The sequence below is a fragment of the Brassica napus genome, chromosome A9, assembly GCF_020379485.1.
Source record: "Brassica napus cultivar Da-Ae chromosome A9, Da-Ae, whole genome shotgun sequence".
NCBI lineage: Eukaryota > Viridiplantae > Streptophyta > Magnoliopsida > Brassicales > Brassicaceae > Brassica > Brassica napus.
The window spans coordinates 41,911,486-41,927,517 of record NC_063442.1 but is presented as its reverse complement, the minus strand read 5'-3'; the positions used below and the strand labels follow the sequence as shown (position 1 = coordinate 41,927,517).

The window sequence follows — 16,032 nt, the reverse complement described above, 5'->3', positions numbered from 1 at the left end:
AAATTTAAGATAAAATCACTGTAATTTAAAGGGTAAACCATATGATATTTTGATTTATAACTTGACCAATTAAATCATATATTTACATGACCAATAAAAAACCTTAACTTGTCTCACAAACTTTAAAACTTATCGTCTTTACATACATTCCATATAAATATTGACTAATTGATTTAAGTTCACCGACATTGATCATCGGATCCCATCAGAACTCCGCAGTTAAGTGTGCTTGGGCGAGAGTAGTACTAGGATGGGTGACCTCCCAAGAAGTCTTCGTGTTGCACCCCTTTAAAAGTGTTTCAAAAAAAAAAATAAAAAAAAAATACAATGATTATTGTCAAAGGAGTAAAAAAATTATTGAAGTAAAAGATTAATTAAGAATGATAAAGTACTTGCTAACCAAGTATTTCGTGTTGGAGGATTGTCATGGGGTGTCCAGACCTCGGCAAATTTGCTTGTAATTTGGTTTCTAGTTTTTGAATAAAAAGTAGGAGATTCATGTCTCCTACCTCCTACCAAAAAAAAAAAAAACCAAGTATTTCGTGTTGTATGCAAGTTCAAATATCTCACCAAAATCTTTAGAATCAAAGGATAGACTATTAGATGGACGTGTATCATATCTATTTATACAGTACTTACTAATCAAGTATTTTGTCTAGGTGGTTGTCTACGATTTCGTGGGTATAAACATTGTACGAAAATTCTATATTATATTTATAATTTTGTAATTTTGAAAAATATTCATAACTATTAAATATAACCTTTTAACTATAAATAATTTGAAAATCAAAAGTTTTGGTATTATATAAACTAAGAAGAGTTTTGAAATATAGTGATAATTCTATAAATTATAATCTAACTTTTCAAAAATATGTTTATGACATATTTTGTGATTGGTAAAAAACTAAAGATTAATGAACAAAACAGTATTTTGTAACACTTTATATTTTTCACTTTATTTTGTTTTTATTTTACTTAGTAGCAAAATACTTACAAAGTTTCCATAATTTCTCAAATCACAAATCAGTCTTTCACACAAATTTTTGATTTAGTGTTTAACATAATTACATAAAATTCATAATTGGTTAACCCAAAAAATTATGAAATGTGTTTTAAAATTGCTTATATAACTATTTCTATAATATCTCTTATGTATTTATATGCATATTCTAATTTTCTATAATGAAATATATGACATTTAATTGTTTCTATAAACAAATTATGTTAATTCATATATATTTTAGATGTTTAATTAGATTAGGTAATTCTAGAATTAGTTTTTTAAAATTTAATTAAATAAATTACAATTCAAATATCAACAACCAATCATGTTAAGAGAATTAAATCTGAACTTCACATATGAATGACACATAAGCAAAATCCGTTTAAGTGACTTTTCAATTAATATATGGGATGTAATTACATATATATTTATATATGTAAAATCAATATGAGATAATTTATCTATTTAACGCCTCTTTCATTTTGTTTCCGATTTAGTAATAGCAAAATGGATTGGGTCTAACCCATACATAAATTAGCCCATTGACTGTCAATATATAAATGGATCGCTTCTTAAACTAGACTGCCTTTAAAAAGGAGCCCGTTAATGTCATAGAAAATTACATAAGTTTCTAAAATTATGGAAATAATATATTGATTGAAATATGGAAAATGCAGAACTTCTTAAATTATAAAAGTACGTATATAATTTTCAAAAACACTTTAAAGTTGTTGAATACTAAAGATTTGAGGTATTTATCCCAAAAAAATTCCCAACATAACTATTGTAGTATAAAGATTTGTACTACTACCGGTCCCTACACAATCATATCGTAATCCGATAGAATTTTGTTTTTGGTTAAGTATTTACAATATTAGATGATAATTTCTTTGAAATGAAATTTGTATTAGATGAATGTATCAATATAATATTCTTATACTGATTTTTAAAAGTATTCATTTATACAATTTTGTACTACTACCGGTCCCTAATACACAGTTATATTATACAAATATGCAATTTAAATATTTTTCCAGAGGAAACTATAGTGACCAAAATAAACATTTGTTAAAGTATAAAATCTCATCTCATATTTTATTAATTTATAATAATTTCAAGGATTTATATATTATTATCTTTAGTCTTTAACTTTCAAAATAAAAATCCTTGTATGCATTTTGTTAACAAATTAAATATTAGCATATATTAACTAACGTGGGAGGATTTTGAACGGTTAAACGACCCGGATTTGAAACAGTCCCATAATATCATATTTGTCTAGTTACATAAATATTTAATCAGGTTTTTGATCTCATTTAAATACATAAAAATATTTATGTATAAACTACATCTCTATTTAATAGATTAGTTTAAGCATTTTCATAGATTTGGTATCCCATGTTAATCAAAAGAAACTATCATATACTCCATCCGTTTCACAAAGATAAATTTCTTAGTATTTTCTTATATATTAAAATAACATACTAAATTATATAGTAAATGTATCGTTTTCTATAATTTTTAATAATTTTTAACTAATAGCAATTCAATAAAGTCAATTAAACTTTTTGAAAATCACATTTTTTAATAAAAAATACAAAAAATCTATTTTTGTGATATAATTTCTTTTTCTAAAAGACCTAACTTAACGAAACAGAGTGAGTATTATATAAAAATGATGACTCTTATCTGCATAGCATGAATCTATTCCACACAGAGGCGTGCCTACAGTGTATTGAAAAAGGCATTCGCCTCAGACCCCCGATTAATATGACTATTTTTAGGGCCCCAAAATTTAAAATAATTTCTAATCTAGTGGTTTAGACTTATTAAAAAAAACATTTCTACGAAAATTAATTAACTCATTTTCTGAATTCATGTATTTTTTTTCTATATAACATAATATAACATATTTACGTTATAAACTTATTTTTTTACAGTATTAGACTTGTGTATTTGGTGAAAATAATATATCATATTAGAAAATTATTTTCATTACAGTTGTAAATAAGTTTATTTTTAGAACTTGCCTTAGGCCCCTTAAACTCTTCGCACGGCACTGATTCCACACTAAAACGCAGTAAGTAATCTTAGCCAAACTTATTTCCTATCATATTTTGTAATGATCGATTAAGGATTTACATACTCGGCCATACTGTGGTGATCGATGTACTTGTATAGATTGTATACACTTATTTTTAATTCATGCGAGTGCTATTAATGAGTGGCGCAGAAAATACATAGCCTTTTTGGGCTTTAATGTATTTTAAAATATTTAAAAACGATTGTTGTTGCAAGTGAATATTTGGCTTTAACAAAAGCATCTAAATTCGGCTTTACAAAAAGAATCGTAATCATTAATTAAGCCACTTGAAAATCAACAAAAGTATGAATAATTAATGATCTCATTAGTGTCTACAACCCTAAGACAGAGGATCCAATTCTCTTGCCCAATGAGAGGCAGATATAATCCAAGAGGACTAATGATTCATAGCCCATGAATTTTCCTATGTTATATCATGATATTGGTATAGATGACGATTTAAAAGACTGGACAGTGAAAGTTGGATACAATTTCAAGCATTATAAAAAATCCACCATTTATCAGATGCCCTTATATAGGGTGATTTGTTTTTGGCAGATTCTCTTAGGTAATTTTAGACTGCTTTCTAGGTGAGAATTTGAATTATTAATGTGTATCCTGAACATCCGGTCATATTGAAATAAGTTAAAGTCTGAAAGATGACTTCTAAGCAAGCAGTGTATGTATTTCAAAAAAACAACCAGTGTATAACAAATAGACTAGTCATAACAAACCAAATAAGTATGGTTAATGTATGAGGGGAGAACCATAATTGTGAAAATATAGTCTAGATATTACCTAAATTTTGATTAAGCGAGCATCCAACGATTTAATAAATTAGTGAATCTTCTAAAAGCATATATATAGCAACCGCATAATTATCCTTTTCAATTCCTGTGTCCAACATCGATTCTTTGGTTGCAGTCTCGATTTGGTGGTGAATCAGTCATATCTATAATGAAGGAGTGGATGAATCGATTCAATGGAATATGGAAATTTTAAAGAAAGAAAGAGATGGGAAGGAAAGCAACTTGCACTTATTTTGGACGAGTGTAAAGTTTTATATATTGGATATTAAGAAGTATACATATCGTTATTTTATATGTTGTTACTGATCGTTTAGCACTTTCAATAAAAAAATGTTTTCATCTCCGATATCAGCTGTAAATTATACATGCAAGTTGTAACATGCGACCGTTTACGTAAAATATATATTCACTAGTATTATTTCCAAATATAAGATTTTTTGAACCATCGGCGACTCCTAAACAACGCTATTATCGAATTGAAATACAATACAGCTGAAACTATCATGTCCAAACATGTTGAACTGATTACAGTATATCGCTTTTATTTATCATAAAGGTAAACGTCTTTTTCTTTTCCAGCATAAAACCCTAGCTACCCTCGTGTATTATAAGGCCTATTAATCCTTAGTTGAAGGCTAACTAATAGTCTTAAACTTCAATCTTTCAATGATTTGAAAGATACTAAAGATATGCCACCGCTCCTAACATTCCAAATTCATTTATCTATATCACTATGATATTTGATCTAGATATTTTAGCTTTATATATGATGTGATTACGTAGACGAACTACTAATCACATGAAAAGATATCCAAACACACAATGGATGAATTACCATTTTCTCTGGACTTATTCAAATATGTTTACAAAACATAAAACGCATTTATCATATAAAACCAAACACAGTATGCTATATTAGCATAATAATTATGCACATAATTATTATTTGTCTGTTGTATATAAACAAGTAGGAAAACGAGATACGTACAACAATACGGCCAAAACATCATCCTCTTATTTTACTGATGGGGTTTCCCCATATATACTCTTATTCTTCGAGTATATTTTAATTAGGGGTCCTTCACATTAACGATTTTTTTGTTAATGAATATGAATAGTTAATAAGCGATGGAAGATTCATGAACGAAAAAGAGGACGTTGAGGATATGATCTTGAAGTATATATTAATACAATTAAATTCGGTCTAATCCATATGTACATTAAACATTGTATGCTGATAAGTATTAACTTTAGTGCAAACTTTAAATGGTGTTGAGTTCCTATCGGACAAACAATATTCTTCGAGAAAAAAAAACAAGGAGAGGATTATGTCGAAATTATTATTTTTGGTAAAAGAATATGTCGAATTATGATTGTTAAATTTATGTTTCGTTGGTTTTCTACGTCATTTTAGCATATTTTAAGTTTACTTTTTTGTACCTTTGAATATGTGGTTAATAATGTGACAATTCACAAGAACAACAGAAACAACAATGTTGAAGAAAAGTTAAGGGGTTATACGTGACTGAGACCTAACATCTAAGACTGCTTACAATAGGGATGTTGAAAGTTAAATGTGTTACTATTATAGTGTATAAAAGTAAAATGTGTATTAAATGATACAATGGAAGGAAACAAATATTTTGTAGAGTGTTAAAAATGAGAATGTAAATGTTGAATTTTGAAACTATTGTAGATAATCAAGTTTCAAAAAAAAAAACTATTGTTAATAATCTAATTAATCGTTTGATATATCAGATGTGAAAAAATACGAATTCAAAGGTAAGATAAATATTACTTCCTCCGTTTTACAATATAGGGTGCGATTGGTAATGGCTGTAGCTTTAAAATTTTTGCTGTAGAAAAAAATCTGTAGACTTTTTGCTGTGGCTTTAGATTTTATTGCTGTAGAATTTTATGGAAAGCACTAAACAATTGCTTTGGATATTTGGCTCTGCAGAGCACTTGTACAGCTGTAGATTAATTCAAGATCTGTGGTTTCAAAAAAAAAATTAAAGCTTGATTGCTATGAATTTGGTGCTGTAGAAATAAATAGGGCTGTGGACAGCACCTACAGCAACTACCAATCACCCCCATAAGATGTTCCGGAGAAGTTTTGATATTTCAAAATATAAGATGTTTTGATATTTTTAAAGTATTTTAACTTTATTGAAAATTGGTCAACCAATTATATTTTACTGTATTATTTATGATTGGTTAACTTATGTTTAATTTATATTATTTTAATAATATTACTTTTTAAAGTAAATTTCTTAATTTTTGTGAATTCAAACAAAACATCTTATATTAAAAAAAATGAAATATTATTTTTGAGAGATCACAGTTGTTATTTCTTTATTTCTCAGTTACATATTTAAATTTTATTTTGATATTTTCTATATAAAATAAAATCTGGATTTTCAGTATCCTACACGCAACTACAGCTTCGAACGGAAAAAATAATTCAAGCCTTACAATTTTTTGGGGTTATTTCTAAATATATTTTATTTTATATAATAAAAATCAAACATATATTTCACAATTTAGTCGTCGAAAAATAATATCTTATCAAGAAAGCAGACATTAAACTTGCGTAAAAACATTTTCACAAATTTACAATAGATTTATGGTGTAATTCCTTAGTTTTTTTCCCGCTTTTCTAATTGGAATTTTTGATCATGTCATAATGATGGATCAGCATGTGTATGATAATAAGAGAAAATCAGTAGCTCATTGATCTACAATCATATTATATTGAGTTAAGTAGCCTAATATCCAATGATTTACTCACATGTTCGAAATCTGGATCATCTTGACCGAGATGCTAACACATGATCCAACTGATAATTTTCATCAATGATCATTTAATTACTCGGTTTCCTTTCTAGCAAAACTCAACCTTTTCATATGACTCATATTATGTCGGATCTTATCAGTATATTTTAATGTTCTGATTAAACTCTGACCTAATAGCTACATAACTAGTACTGTACAAGACCAGGAAAAGAAAATTTACATTTACATATTCTCTCGGATTTACCTCCGATGAGCCAAATTCAATGTTGATGAATATGCTAGTTGAAATATTTCAATAGCTTAATCAAATACTGTAACTCGTTGCATATGGGATAAGATGACATCCGGGTTTTCATAACTGATTCATTGTACGAGTGGGGAAAATAAAATATAATTGTACGTGATCTTTGCTAGAAAAATAGTACAACAATTCATATTGCATAAACTTGACTAATCAATTTTATAGATATGATATTATTGAATATATAGCCACTAAACCAAAGCCGATAACGAGATACGCTACGTTACTTGAAGCAAACACAAAACGTGCCAAAACCCTAACTTCCGACGCAAACCATAATTATTAATTATTAAAAGAGACTACCCGTAGTAGTTATTAAAACAAGTACCCGACCCGATACAACAGATAATCGGATCCATCAACCAAAACAAACATTCCTTGGAACAGCCTTGCACTTCAGCGGCTTCTTCATTTCCATAGACAGCTTGAGAACCTCAGTGAGATCCACATCACAAGAACCCTTAACCCATTCGAAATTCTGAATCATCTGAGCAACCCAGAGATGAACAGTGGCTAGACCCATTGCTTTGCCAGGGCAAACCCGACGACCTGCTCCGAATGGAGCCAACCTAAGATCCGAACCCATGATGCTTACATCCTCACCTTCAGTAAACCTCTCAGGCTTAAACTCTTCAGGGTCGGTCCAGATTTTGGCGTCATGTGTGATGGACCACATGTTGACCATAGCTATGGTTCCTGCAGGGATAAGGTTGGGACCTACGTTGACATCGTGGATAGCGAGACGAGCCCACGAGAGGAGGGGGCCAGGTGGGTGGAGCCTCAGGGTTTCTTTGACAATAGCTTGAAGGTACGGCAGTTTTGAGATGTCAGAATCAGACAAGGATCTAGTGTTGTTACTTGTAACGGAAGCTATCTCTTTGAACAGTTTAGCTTGAATGTCTTGATGCAATACCATTCTTGCAAGTACCCACTCCACTAGAATGGCAACTGTATCTGTCCCTCTAAATATCATTTCCTAAAAATATATAAAAGCCAAAAAGTAAAAAAAATTAGAGAACATATTAAAAACACATTTAAAATTTTTAAACCTTATCCTCAAAACAAATTACTAGTAAAAGAGCTTACCCAAAGAACAGCAATCATGTCGGAATCAGACAACTTTTCATCCTTTTGCAAGCCAAGCAAGACATCAACGAAGTCATTTTCCTCTCCATTGAGATTGTTTCTCGCCTTCATCTTGTGCTTCTCAATTATGCTGCCGACAAAAGTGTTGACTTCGGAGACCAAAGCTCTACACCGCTTCCTCACTCCTTGGAAGTCAAACCAACGAAGAACACCAAAGTGATCACTCCAGTTAAATATCCCAAGCAACTCATAACCTTCACTCACCAGCCTCTCCAGAAAACACCCATCACCATTAACTTCATCAAAGTCGTAGCTTTCACCAAAAACAGTCGTCATTACATTATTCAATGAACCAAAGTGAATCACCTTCTTCACTTCAACTTCACCACCAGCTGAAGACATAGCAACACTCTTGATCTTCTTCACCATCTTCATACCGATTCCAACCCTAACACCTTCGAACCCCGCGATTCTTCTCGGACTGAAAAGATGTGTTGAAGCGATTCTCCTCAGGTTCCTCCAGTACTCACCATACGGTGCGAACCCCATGGCGCGGTGGAAGAGAAGCTCGTAAGCTGACTCCTTAACCGGCCGGTCAGCAAAAGCAGAGCTGTTTAGAATCTCTTTAGCGGTGTCCGGTTCGCTGGAGATGACAAAACGTGAAAAACCAACGGAGAACGCCATCAAGTGAGAGGCCTTAAAGCGTTGGGAAAGCGCTGCGAGAACGCGGTGAGGGTTGGAGCGTGAGAAGACGGCAAGAGAACCAGATGGACCAGGAATCGAAACCCGAGACTTGGTGCAGGCCCATGCGAGGCCACCTGGTGAGAGAAAGAAAGCAACTGTGGCTATGAAGAGAGAAAGCCAAGCAAAGGTTTCGAAGGTGACCAGGTTGAGAGAGTCAAAGAACAGAACGTAAGGTTCTGGAGACATCTCAGGCTTGAGTAATGAAAGAAGAGAGAAAGTGTGTGTGTGTGAGAGAGAGAGAGTAAATAGAAGTGTTGAGAGCTATGAAAATATATGAAATGGGATGCATGGAAAGAGTGTTTAAATAGACGGTCACTTGGTACATCATTGATACTTTAATTATTTTTCAAAAAAATTAATTTACTTTTATTGGCCTGTTAATGTTTGATTAATTATTTTAAAGAAGTTTGTATTAGCATTGATTATGTTGTCTTTAGGTCAAAGGCAAGTCATTAACTTTTACTGATGAAACCACGGAATGATGGAGTAATTCTTTGATATTGCTGCAACTTTGTTATTTCCAAAATTGTGTTGAAAATCACCATTTTTAAAACGTATTAATGTTTTAAAAAAACGTCCTTTAGATACAGGCATTATGATAATTTTTTTTTTTTTGTAAACTATTATGATAAAATTATACTGTAATGATATCTGCTAACTTTGTGTTAGACAACAAAATAAATTCGTTTGTTAAACATTTTAGTCCTAATATATGTTGTTTTTTCGAACTTAAAAGAAACTTAAAAAAAAACTCTAATATATGTTGTTATTATAATGATTTGGGAGTGATACTAACCAGAACCAATGTTTTTTTTGAAAAATCGTTAGCATGTAGTAAAATTTGATTCATATGGATTGTGTGGGAATTTAAAAGCTAAAGATTTGGTGTGTCATGCAAATAATTTTTCAACAAAGTCAAGATATTTTCTGCCACATACATAGAAAATGTTTTTAATACTTCACTCCAATAAACTTTTATAACAATTTAACATCAAGGAATAATATCAACCTCGCATTAGAAATAGCTAATATATTTTTTTTTGTCGGCTAGAAATAGCTAATAATAATACTCTGATAGGAATTCATTCGCTTCCTTATAAAATTTGAAATATATGGGTGTAGTTAATTAACTAAAAAATACTAATAGTAGTATATATAATGTTAGTATTATCGGAAAAGAGAAAGGATACTAAAGAAGAGAATCGAAATGAAAATCACAGCCGTCCTGGCCACTCTTATCAAAGTTCTTTTAATGGTACGGATGTATTAGTATTTTATTGGTGCATTTTTGTGATAATATTACTAAAAGAAAATGAAGAAAACTTAACGAAATGGTAACAAAAATTCTATTTTAAACATTTTAATTTTCAGAATGTCAGTAGTATTCAATGAAAATTACGATTCCTTGAAATGAGTCTATAATTCAATAAAATTTTACAGAACTGACGCAGTTTTTTTTTGCTTTTTGTAATCACAATGCAAAACCTAAATAATTAATTCGAGTTCTACTTTTTGCTTTACACTCATAAATATGAGTAAATACATGTAGTTTAGATCAAAAGGTGGAGTTAATACGTCTGGCAATTAATTCTAAGGCGTGCTCACATGTTCGAGGCTTTTACTTCACAATTCGATATTTTAAGAAATAATCAAACGAGTTAAATTATGAGACACGTATATGGAGTCAAATCGGAAGTGGAGTCAATATCAATATCATAATTGTGAAAGCAAAATCTTTGCCGTGTGATTTTATCTTTAGAGGCCTCGCGTGGTCCTTGTAATTTTTGTAAAATCACTGTGCTTCTTTAATTTTTGTATTATTGTACAGTCTATATTGCTAATTTTATTGTTTTACAGGATATAGACTGTAGAGGAAAGCTAAATTAACAAATAATTGTACTATGATATGTAAAAAAGGAAGGAAAAAAAGATTAAGAGGGGAGACAAAAGGCAGTGATGATTAAACGAAAATACAGGAAGCGGAGAAAGCTGACATTTTATACGTAAAAGCTTTGTAATGTGTTATGTAGTCTTGTGTAGTGTAGGCCTGCTTCGTTCAGCTACTTCTACTGCTTGATTTACTGTTTCGTATTTTATATAGTATGATAGTATTTGACAGCGAAGTCTACAATTCCCTTTCACATTTACTATAGTGTCGATAGTAACTTGAAAACATGAATAATAGTAATTTTACAATTCCCTTTTACTGCATGAAGTGTGAACTTTTACTTATGTCGGCTTAAAAAATAGCCACTATGTTAAAAATTGCTTTTAAGATGATTTATCTAAAATCTTTTTACTACAAACATTTTTTGGGTAAGATGTTAAGATTACCATTTTCTGAAATAATTTACAACTAGATTTATACCCGCACAACCGTGCGGATATATATTTTCACATTTATATATATAGATATTTAGTTTACATAATTGTTATATATTTTTAATGTTACTCACATATTTAAATGTTTGTATAATTATGCCAAATATAATAATTTTATAGTTTTTATGCTGTAAATTAAAATCATCACATATATATGTTGCTTATTATATATTTGTCCTATTGAAATTGCGTTTACTAAACTAAAATTTTTAATGCATGAAACAACATATATGAAAACAATTTTGTATTTAATTTATTATAATCATGATCTGTAATTCAAATCGCTAGATTTTTTTAGTAATTTTTTTAATGTTTATTAATTTTATATAAGAAATTACTGTATATTAAAAAGTTTAAGATAAGTAAAATTTTTATACATGTATTATATAGTTTACTAATACTAACCCGTTCTACCAACATATTATATTTTTAGCATAAATATTTTATATTTATGAAAATAAAATATGTTAACTTATCAATTTAAAATAATTTAATCATATTTTGTTCAATATAACGTTTTTATTTTAAAATGATAGATATTATTATAAAATTGATAAAATAGGATATTATTTTATTCTTTTAGTAACATTTCATTACTAATTACAAAATTAGTTGAAAATATTTATATTCAATTTATGACAATTAAGATCTTATTAAAAACTTTTTCAAGAGATTTGTTAGAATTTTTTTTTTTTTAATTAAAAGATATAAAAGATATTATGATTAAAGTAGTTAAAAATATTATATATATTAGCATTAGTGATATACATTTAATAGAGAATTTAAATGATGGTTCAAATAAAAATATCACTCATCAAAATAATGATTTTTATTTTATTAGAAAATAAATTTGAAAAAATTAAAATAAATATTTATTTCTAACAAAATCTTTAAAAATTATTAGTAAATGTATTTTTGAAATTAAATAATTTCATTTTATTTAAATTTTCGTTTATAAACCAAAACTATATTCAATTTTAATTTCTAATTATATTTTATGATAATTTAAATTAAAACTAAATAATTTTCGAAAATAAATTTAAAAAGATTCTAAGAAGATTTTAAAAAGATTTTAAAAAGATTTTGTTAGAACATTTTAAATGTATTCATTTGTATTTCAAATAAAAAAATAAAGATATTAAAAGATATAATAATGAACTTATGTAAAATACAATATTTTCTAGGAATGATCCAAATTAAAAAAATCACACATAAAAAAAAGTCATCACTTCTGTTTTAATATATTAGATGTTGATAAAAGCAACTTTTTACAGAGCAAGAAAGAAACATACGCAACCCAATACTCTAATAAACATTACGTTAAAGAACCTTTCAACATTTTTTGGACAACTGCATGATCTTATAAATATAGGGGAAGGATAGATAATACATCCAGAACCTAACGCAAATCCCTGAACCAAAAACGCATGGCCTAGCAAGAGTTCCTTTACCATACTTACAAGACCAGCCCCATCAAAAACCAACCTTATACAAACATTTAAGAAGTTACTTATTTTCAAAGAAAAACTAGTTCAACTATTGGTCAGCAAAAATGTAATGCACTCCAGAAACTTTGACCAAGAGAATACATAAATACATAGAAATAGAACTACGACTTTTGAAAATACTGAAGCAGTTTAAGGGAAAAGGTGCATGTTCTACATTTTAGTTGAAAAGGACATAACATCAGGAGAATATTTCACTATTGACAACTGTTCATTATGGAACCCAAAATGATTTTACGGTAACGCGTAGGAATAAGTAAGAACAACAAAAATGAAAGGAAATGAAAAGTGAAAGGCCAATCAAGTCCATGTCGGGACAACGAGAGATCTTACAGTTATGACTTCTGGTTCGGTTTGAGCATAACCAAATTGATATAATTCTTCTCCTGTCATCATCTTGTGGTTCTTCTTGCCCTTGTTTGCCATGTAGTTGAAGATGTACATGGATTGTTTTTTGGTTACAGATTCAAACACACTCATGCACATATATTTAAGAAACATTTACAGTCTAAGACACATTTCATCTTATTATTACACTCTAGGACACATTCTACTACACACACACTTTCTTCAACTATTTCATTCATTCTTAACTAAATTAATTCTCTTTTAGTTCAATTATAAAGACTGGTTTTAATAAAAATAATAGAAGTGGCGGGATTCAACCACAACCATTGATCTGTTTTCTATTTCGACGGCCAAGATCTTTTTTTCATAGATCTGGATTAGACATATATCTATCTGAAACCTAATCCATTAAATCAACAAAGCTAAATCTATCATCTTCATCATCTTCGTGGCTTTCAATTTTTCTTCTCTGGCAAAAGTTTTTCTTTTTGTTTAGTAAAGAGATACAACAAATTATTTCTCTCACAAAAATGATTTGAGTTTGGAGTGTGCAATGTCGACAACGACGGAGACATCGATATAGACGACGGCGAAAATGTAGACAACAACACAAACAACATCGATGATGGAAACATCAACATAGATGAAGATGGAAACGTAGTCCACATCAATATAGATGACAAGCAAACCCCAAGGCATCTCCTCCTTCTTGCTCTGTTGCGATCCTTTCTTGATTTCATGTTCTGCCCGTGACAAAAGATCTCTCCGGTGAACCCTTTTGATTATGTACCATCTAAATATCTGTTATGTTGCATCTGTTCCAAAGGACGAAGACGATCTCCTTTCATCAAAGTAATTTTCTTTTTATGTTTATTTCTATTGGATAAGAAATTTTGACAAAAAAAAATTAGCTGAAAGAATCTTTTTCTTCTTGTTAATAGAAAATGATTTTTGTTCATGATTATGTATGCGATGAATTTTGTATGGAGGAGATTAAGAAATGGATGTATTTTTTCTTGTTAATGGAAAATGATTTTTGTTCTTGGTCATCATAGGAACAAGACTATCCACAACCCATGTCTTCTTGCTTTTTTGTTGTACACATGGAATTTGCACTTTTGTTAGTGAATATTATAATGTTGAAGTTTAGAAAAAGTTTATAACATGTTAGAGTCTTGTTATGTTAGAGTCTTGTGTACATAATTTTATGAGTTTTTAATATGTGTACACATGTACACTATAACTTCTAAGTACATATGGACATCAAATATGTGTATTGTTTTACCATGACTATAAAATATGTGTATTCTAAGTACATATGGACATCAAATATGTGTATTCTAAGTACATATGGACATCAAATATGTGTATTGTTCTCACGAATATCTATTCCATTCATCCAACACAAAATACATCTAGTAATACTACATACAACTATCTAACATAATGCAATCAAATTTTTGAAGTCATAAAAATACATATTTATGGCTATATTGTAATCTACGGGTTCTTGATTTCTAATGTCCATATGTACACACTCTTTCTATTGTCCATATATGTACACACTTTTCTAATGTCCATATGTACACACTCCCTTGTGTACACTTATTTCACTCATTATACAGATGGTTGGTTTAAACAATATACGTTCACCCCATCAATGAAAAATGTGATCCAATTTATAATAATGTTTTAAATGCTTCTCAATGTATAAAGTATTCGAATAAAAAATAAAAAATGAATTTGCAATGGAGTAGATTGGTATTACTATATTGTTGAAAAGTTTACATTTTTGTGTATATGTGAATATCATTACAATAGTGTACACATGGATATTGTTCATATGTACCGGCTCTATACTCTCCAACCCTCTTCCTTCTCCTCCCCACACTCCATCATCGGTAGCATAGTCAGCTGCAACCAAAAATACACAACCAAAAAATAAAATCAATAAGCATCTCAGATTGTGTACACATGTACAACACAAATATCATTTACGCTCGTGTTCATTTAAAAAAATACCTACATTTTCGAACTTGTACACAAGTACAACTTCGTTGCCCATTGTACACATGTACACCACATATTCAAGTGTACAACCTAAAACCTGCGTACACATGTTCACCTACTAACCTGAGGATCATGCTCAGCATCTAACACGTCGGCCAATGACACAAAATCCTCATTCCTCTCATTAATTGCTTCTTCCTCCGGTTTTGTGACCTCTGTAAGACAACAACAAACTTAGCAAAATCGAAAACAAATTGAAATTGTTCCCTAAACCCAAGCCCTAAATCTGTGTAGATCGAGAAACCAAAAAAAAAATCACCTTTGATCTCACCGCAGTTAACTCTCCTCCAAAGAAATCACTTTTTGCTTTCTCCTTTGTTGCTCGCTCCACCGTGTAAACGTCATGGTGCCGCCTCTGCAACATGACCACCCGTTTCTCGAAGCGAACTAAACTGACCAAAAAAAAACATAAAACTTCACCCACCATCGTCTACATCTTTTTCCGGTCGCTTCCGCTTCGTTGGCATCGCCAAGTATCCCCGTCGTCTCTCCTCTGTAGTTAACCGTCGGTCATTTGGAAAATTAGGTCTATCAATTGGGGAAAGTGAACGATTACAGTTTCGGAAGCCTCTCGTTTATAGTTTCACCTTTTCACGGGTCCAAGGTGAAAAAATAAACCACAAAAAACTGCTCACTTAGAATCCACCAATCACCGTTGACCCATTTCGAATTTCGAAACCGCAAACCAGAGTAACCAAAAATGTTTGTCGAGTTACGAAAATACCCACGCCTAGTTTACCTTTTTTGAGGACATACACGACTTTGGCCACAACAAAGTATGTTAGGAGTAATAAGTGTTCTTTCATGTAATAAATTGTCAACAAGTGTCTATATATGAAAATCACTCTATATTTAAATATCACACACACATATATATATCATTTTATGGATGTACTACTTTCACA

The 16,032-nt window shown here is 30.1% G+C and overlaps 1 protein-coding gene and 1 pseudogene across 1 annotated transcript; one reads left to right on the top strand and one right to left on the bottom strand.

Annotated features, from left to right (window-relative positions):
- The first annotated feature begins 169 nt into the window (after nt 1-169).
- Nucleotides 170-287, top strand: LOC125578884 (annotated as a pseudogene).
- A 6,838-nt stretch (nt 288-7,125) lies between these two features.
- LOC106369101 (cytochrome P450 78A5-like) lies at nt 7,126-9,081 on the bottom strand. Its single transcript, XM_013809205.3, has 2 exons — nt 8,079-9,081; nt 7,126-7,968 (listed from the first exon to the last, which is right to left on the bottom strand). The coding sequence occupies exons 1-2, from the start codon at nt 9,006-9,008 to the stop codon at nt 7,351-7,353; spliced, it is 1,548 nt and encodes a 515-aa protein (XP_013664659.1). The 5' UTR covers nt 9,009-9,081; the 3' UTR covers nt 7,126-7,350.
- Between the last annotated feature and the right edge of the window lie 6,951 nt (nt 9,082-16,032).

Excerpts from the sequence above, each read along its gene's own strand:
- LOC106369101 (XM_013809205.3), bottom strand. The coding sequence starts at position 9,008 with ATGTCTCCAGAACCTTACGTTCTGTTCTTTGACTCTCTCAACCTGGTC. Across the intron at positions 7,969-8,078 it reads ACATGATTGCTGTTCTTTGG|GAAATGATATTTAGAGGGAC; the intron begins GTAAGCTCTTTT and ends ATATATTTTTAG.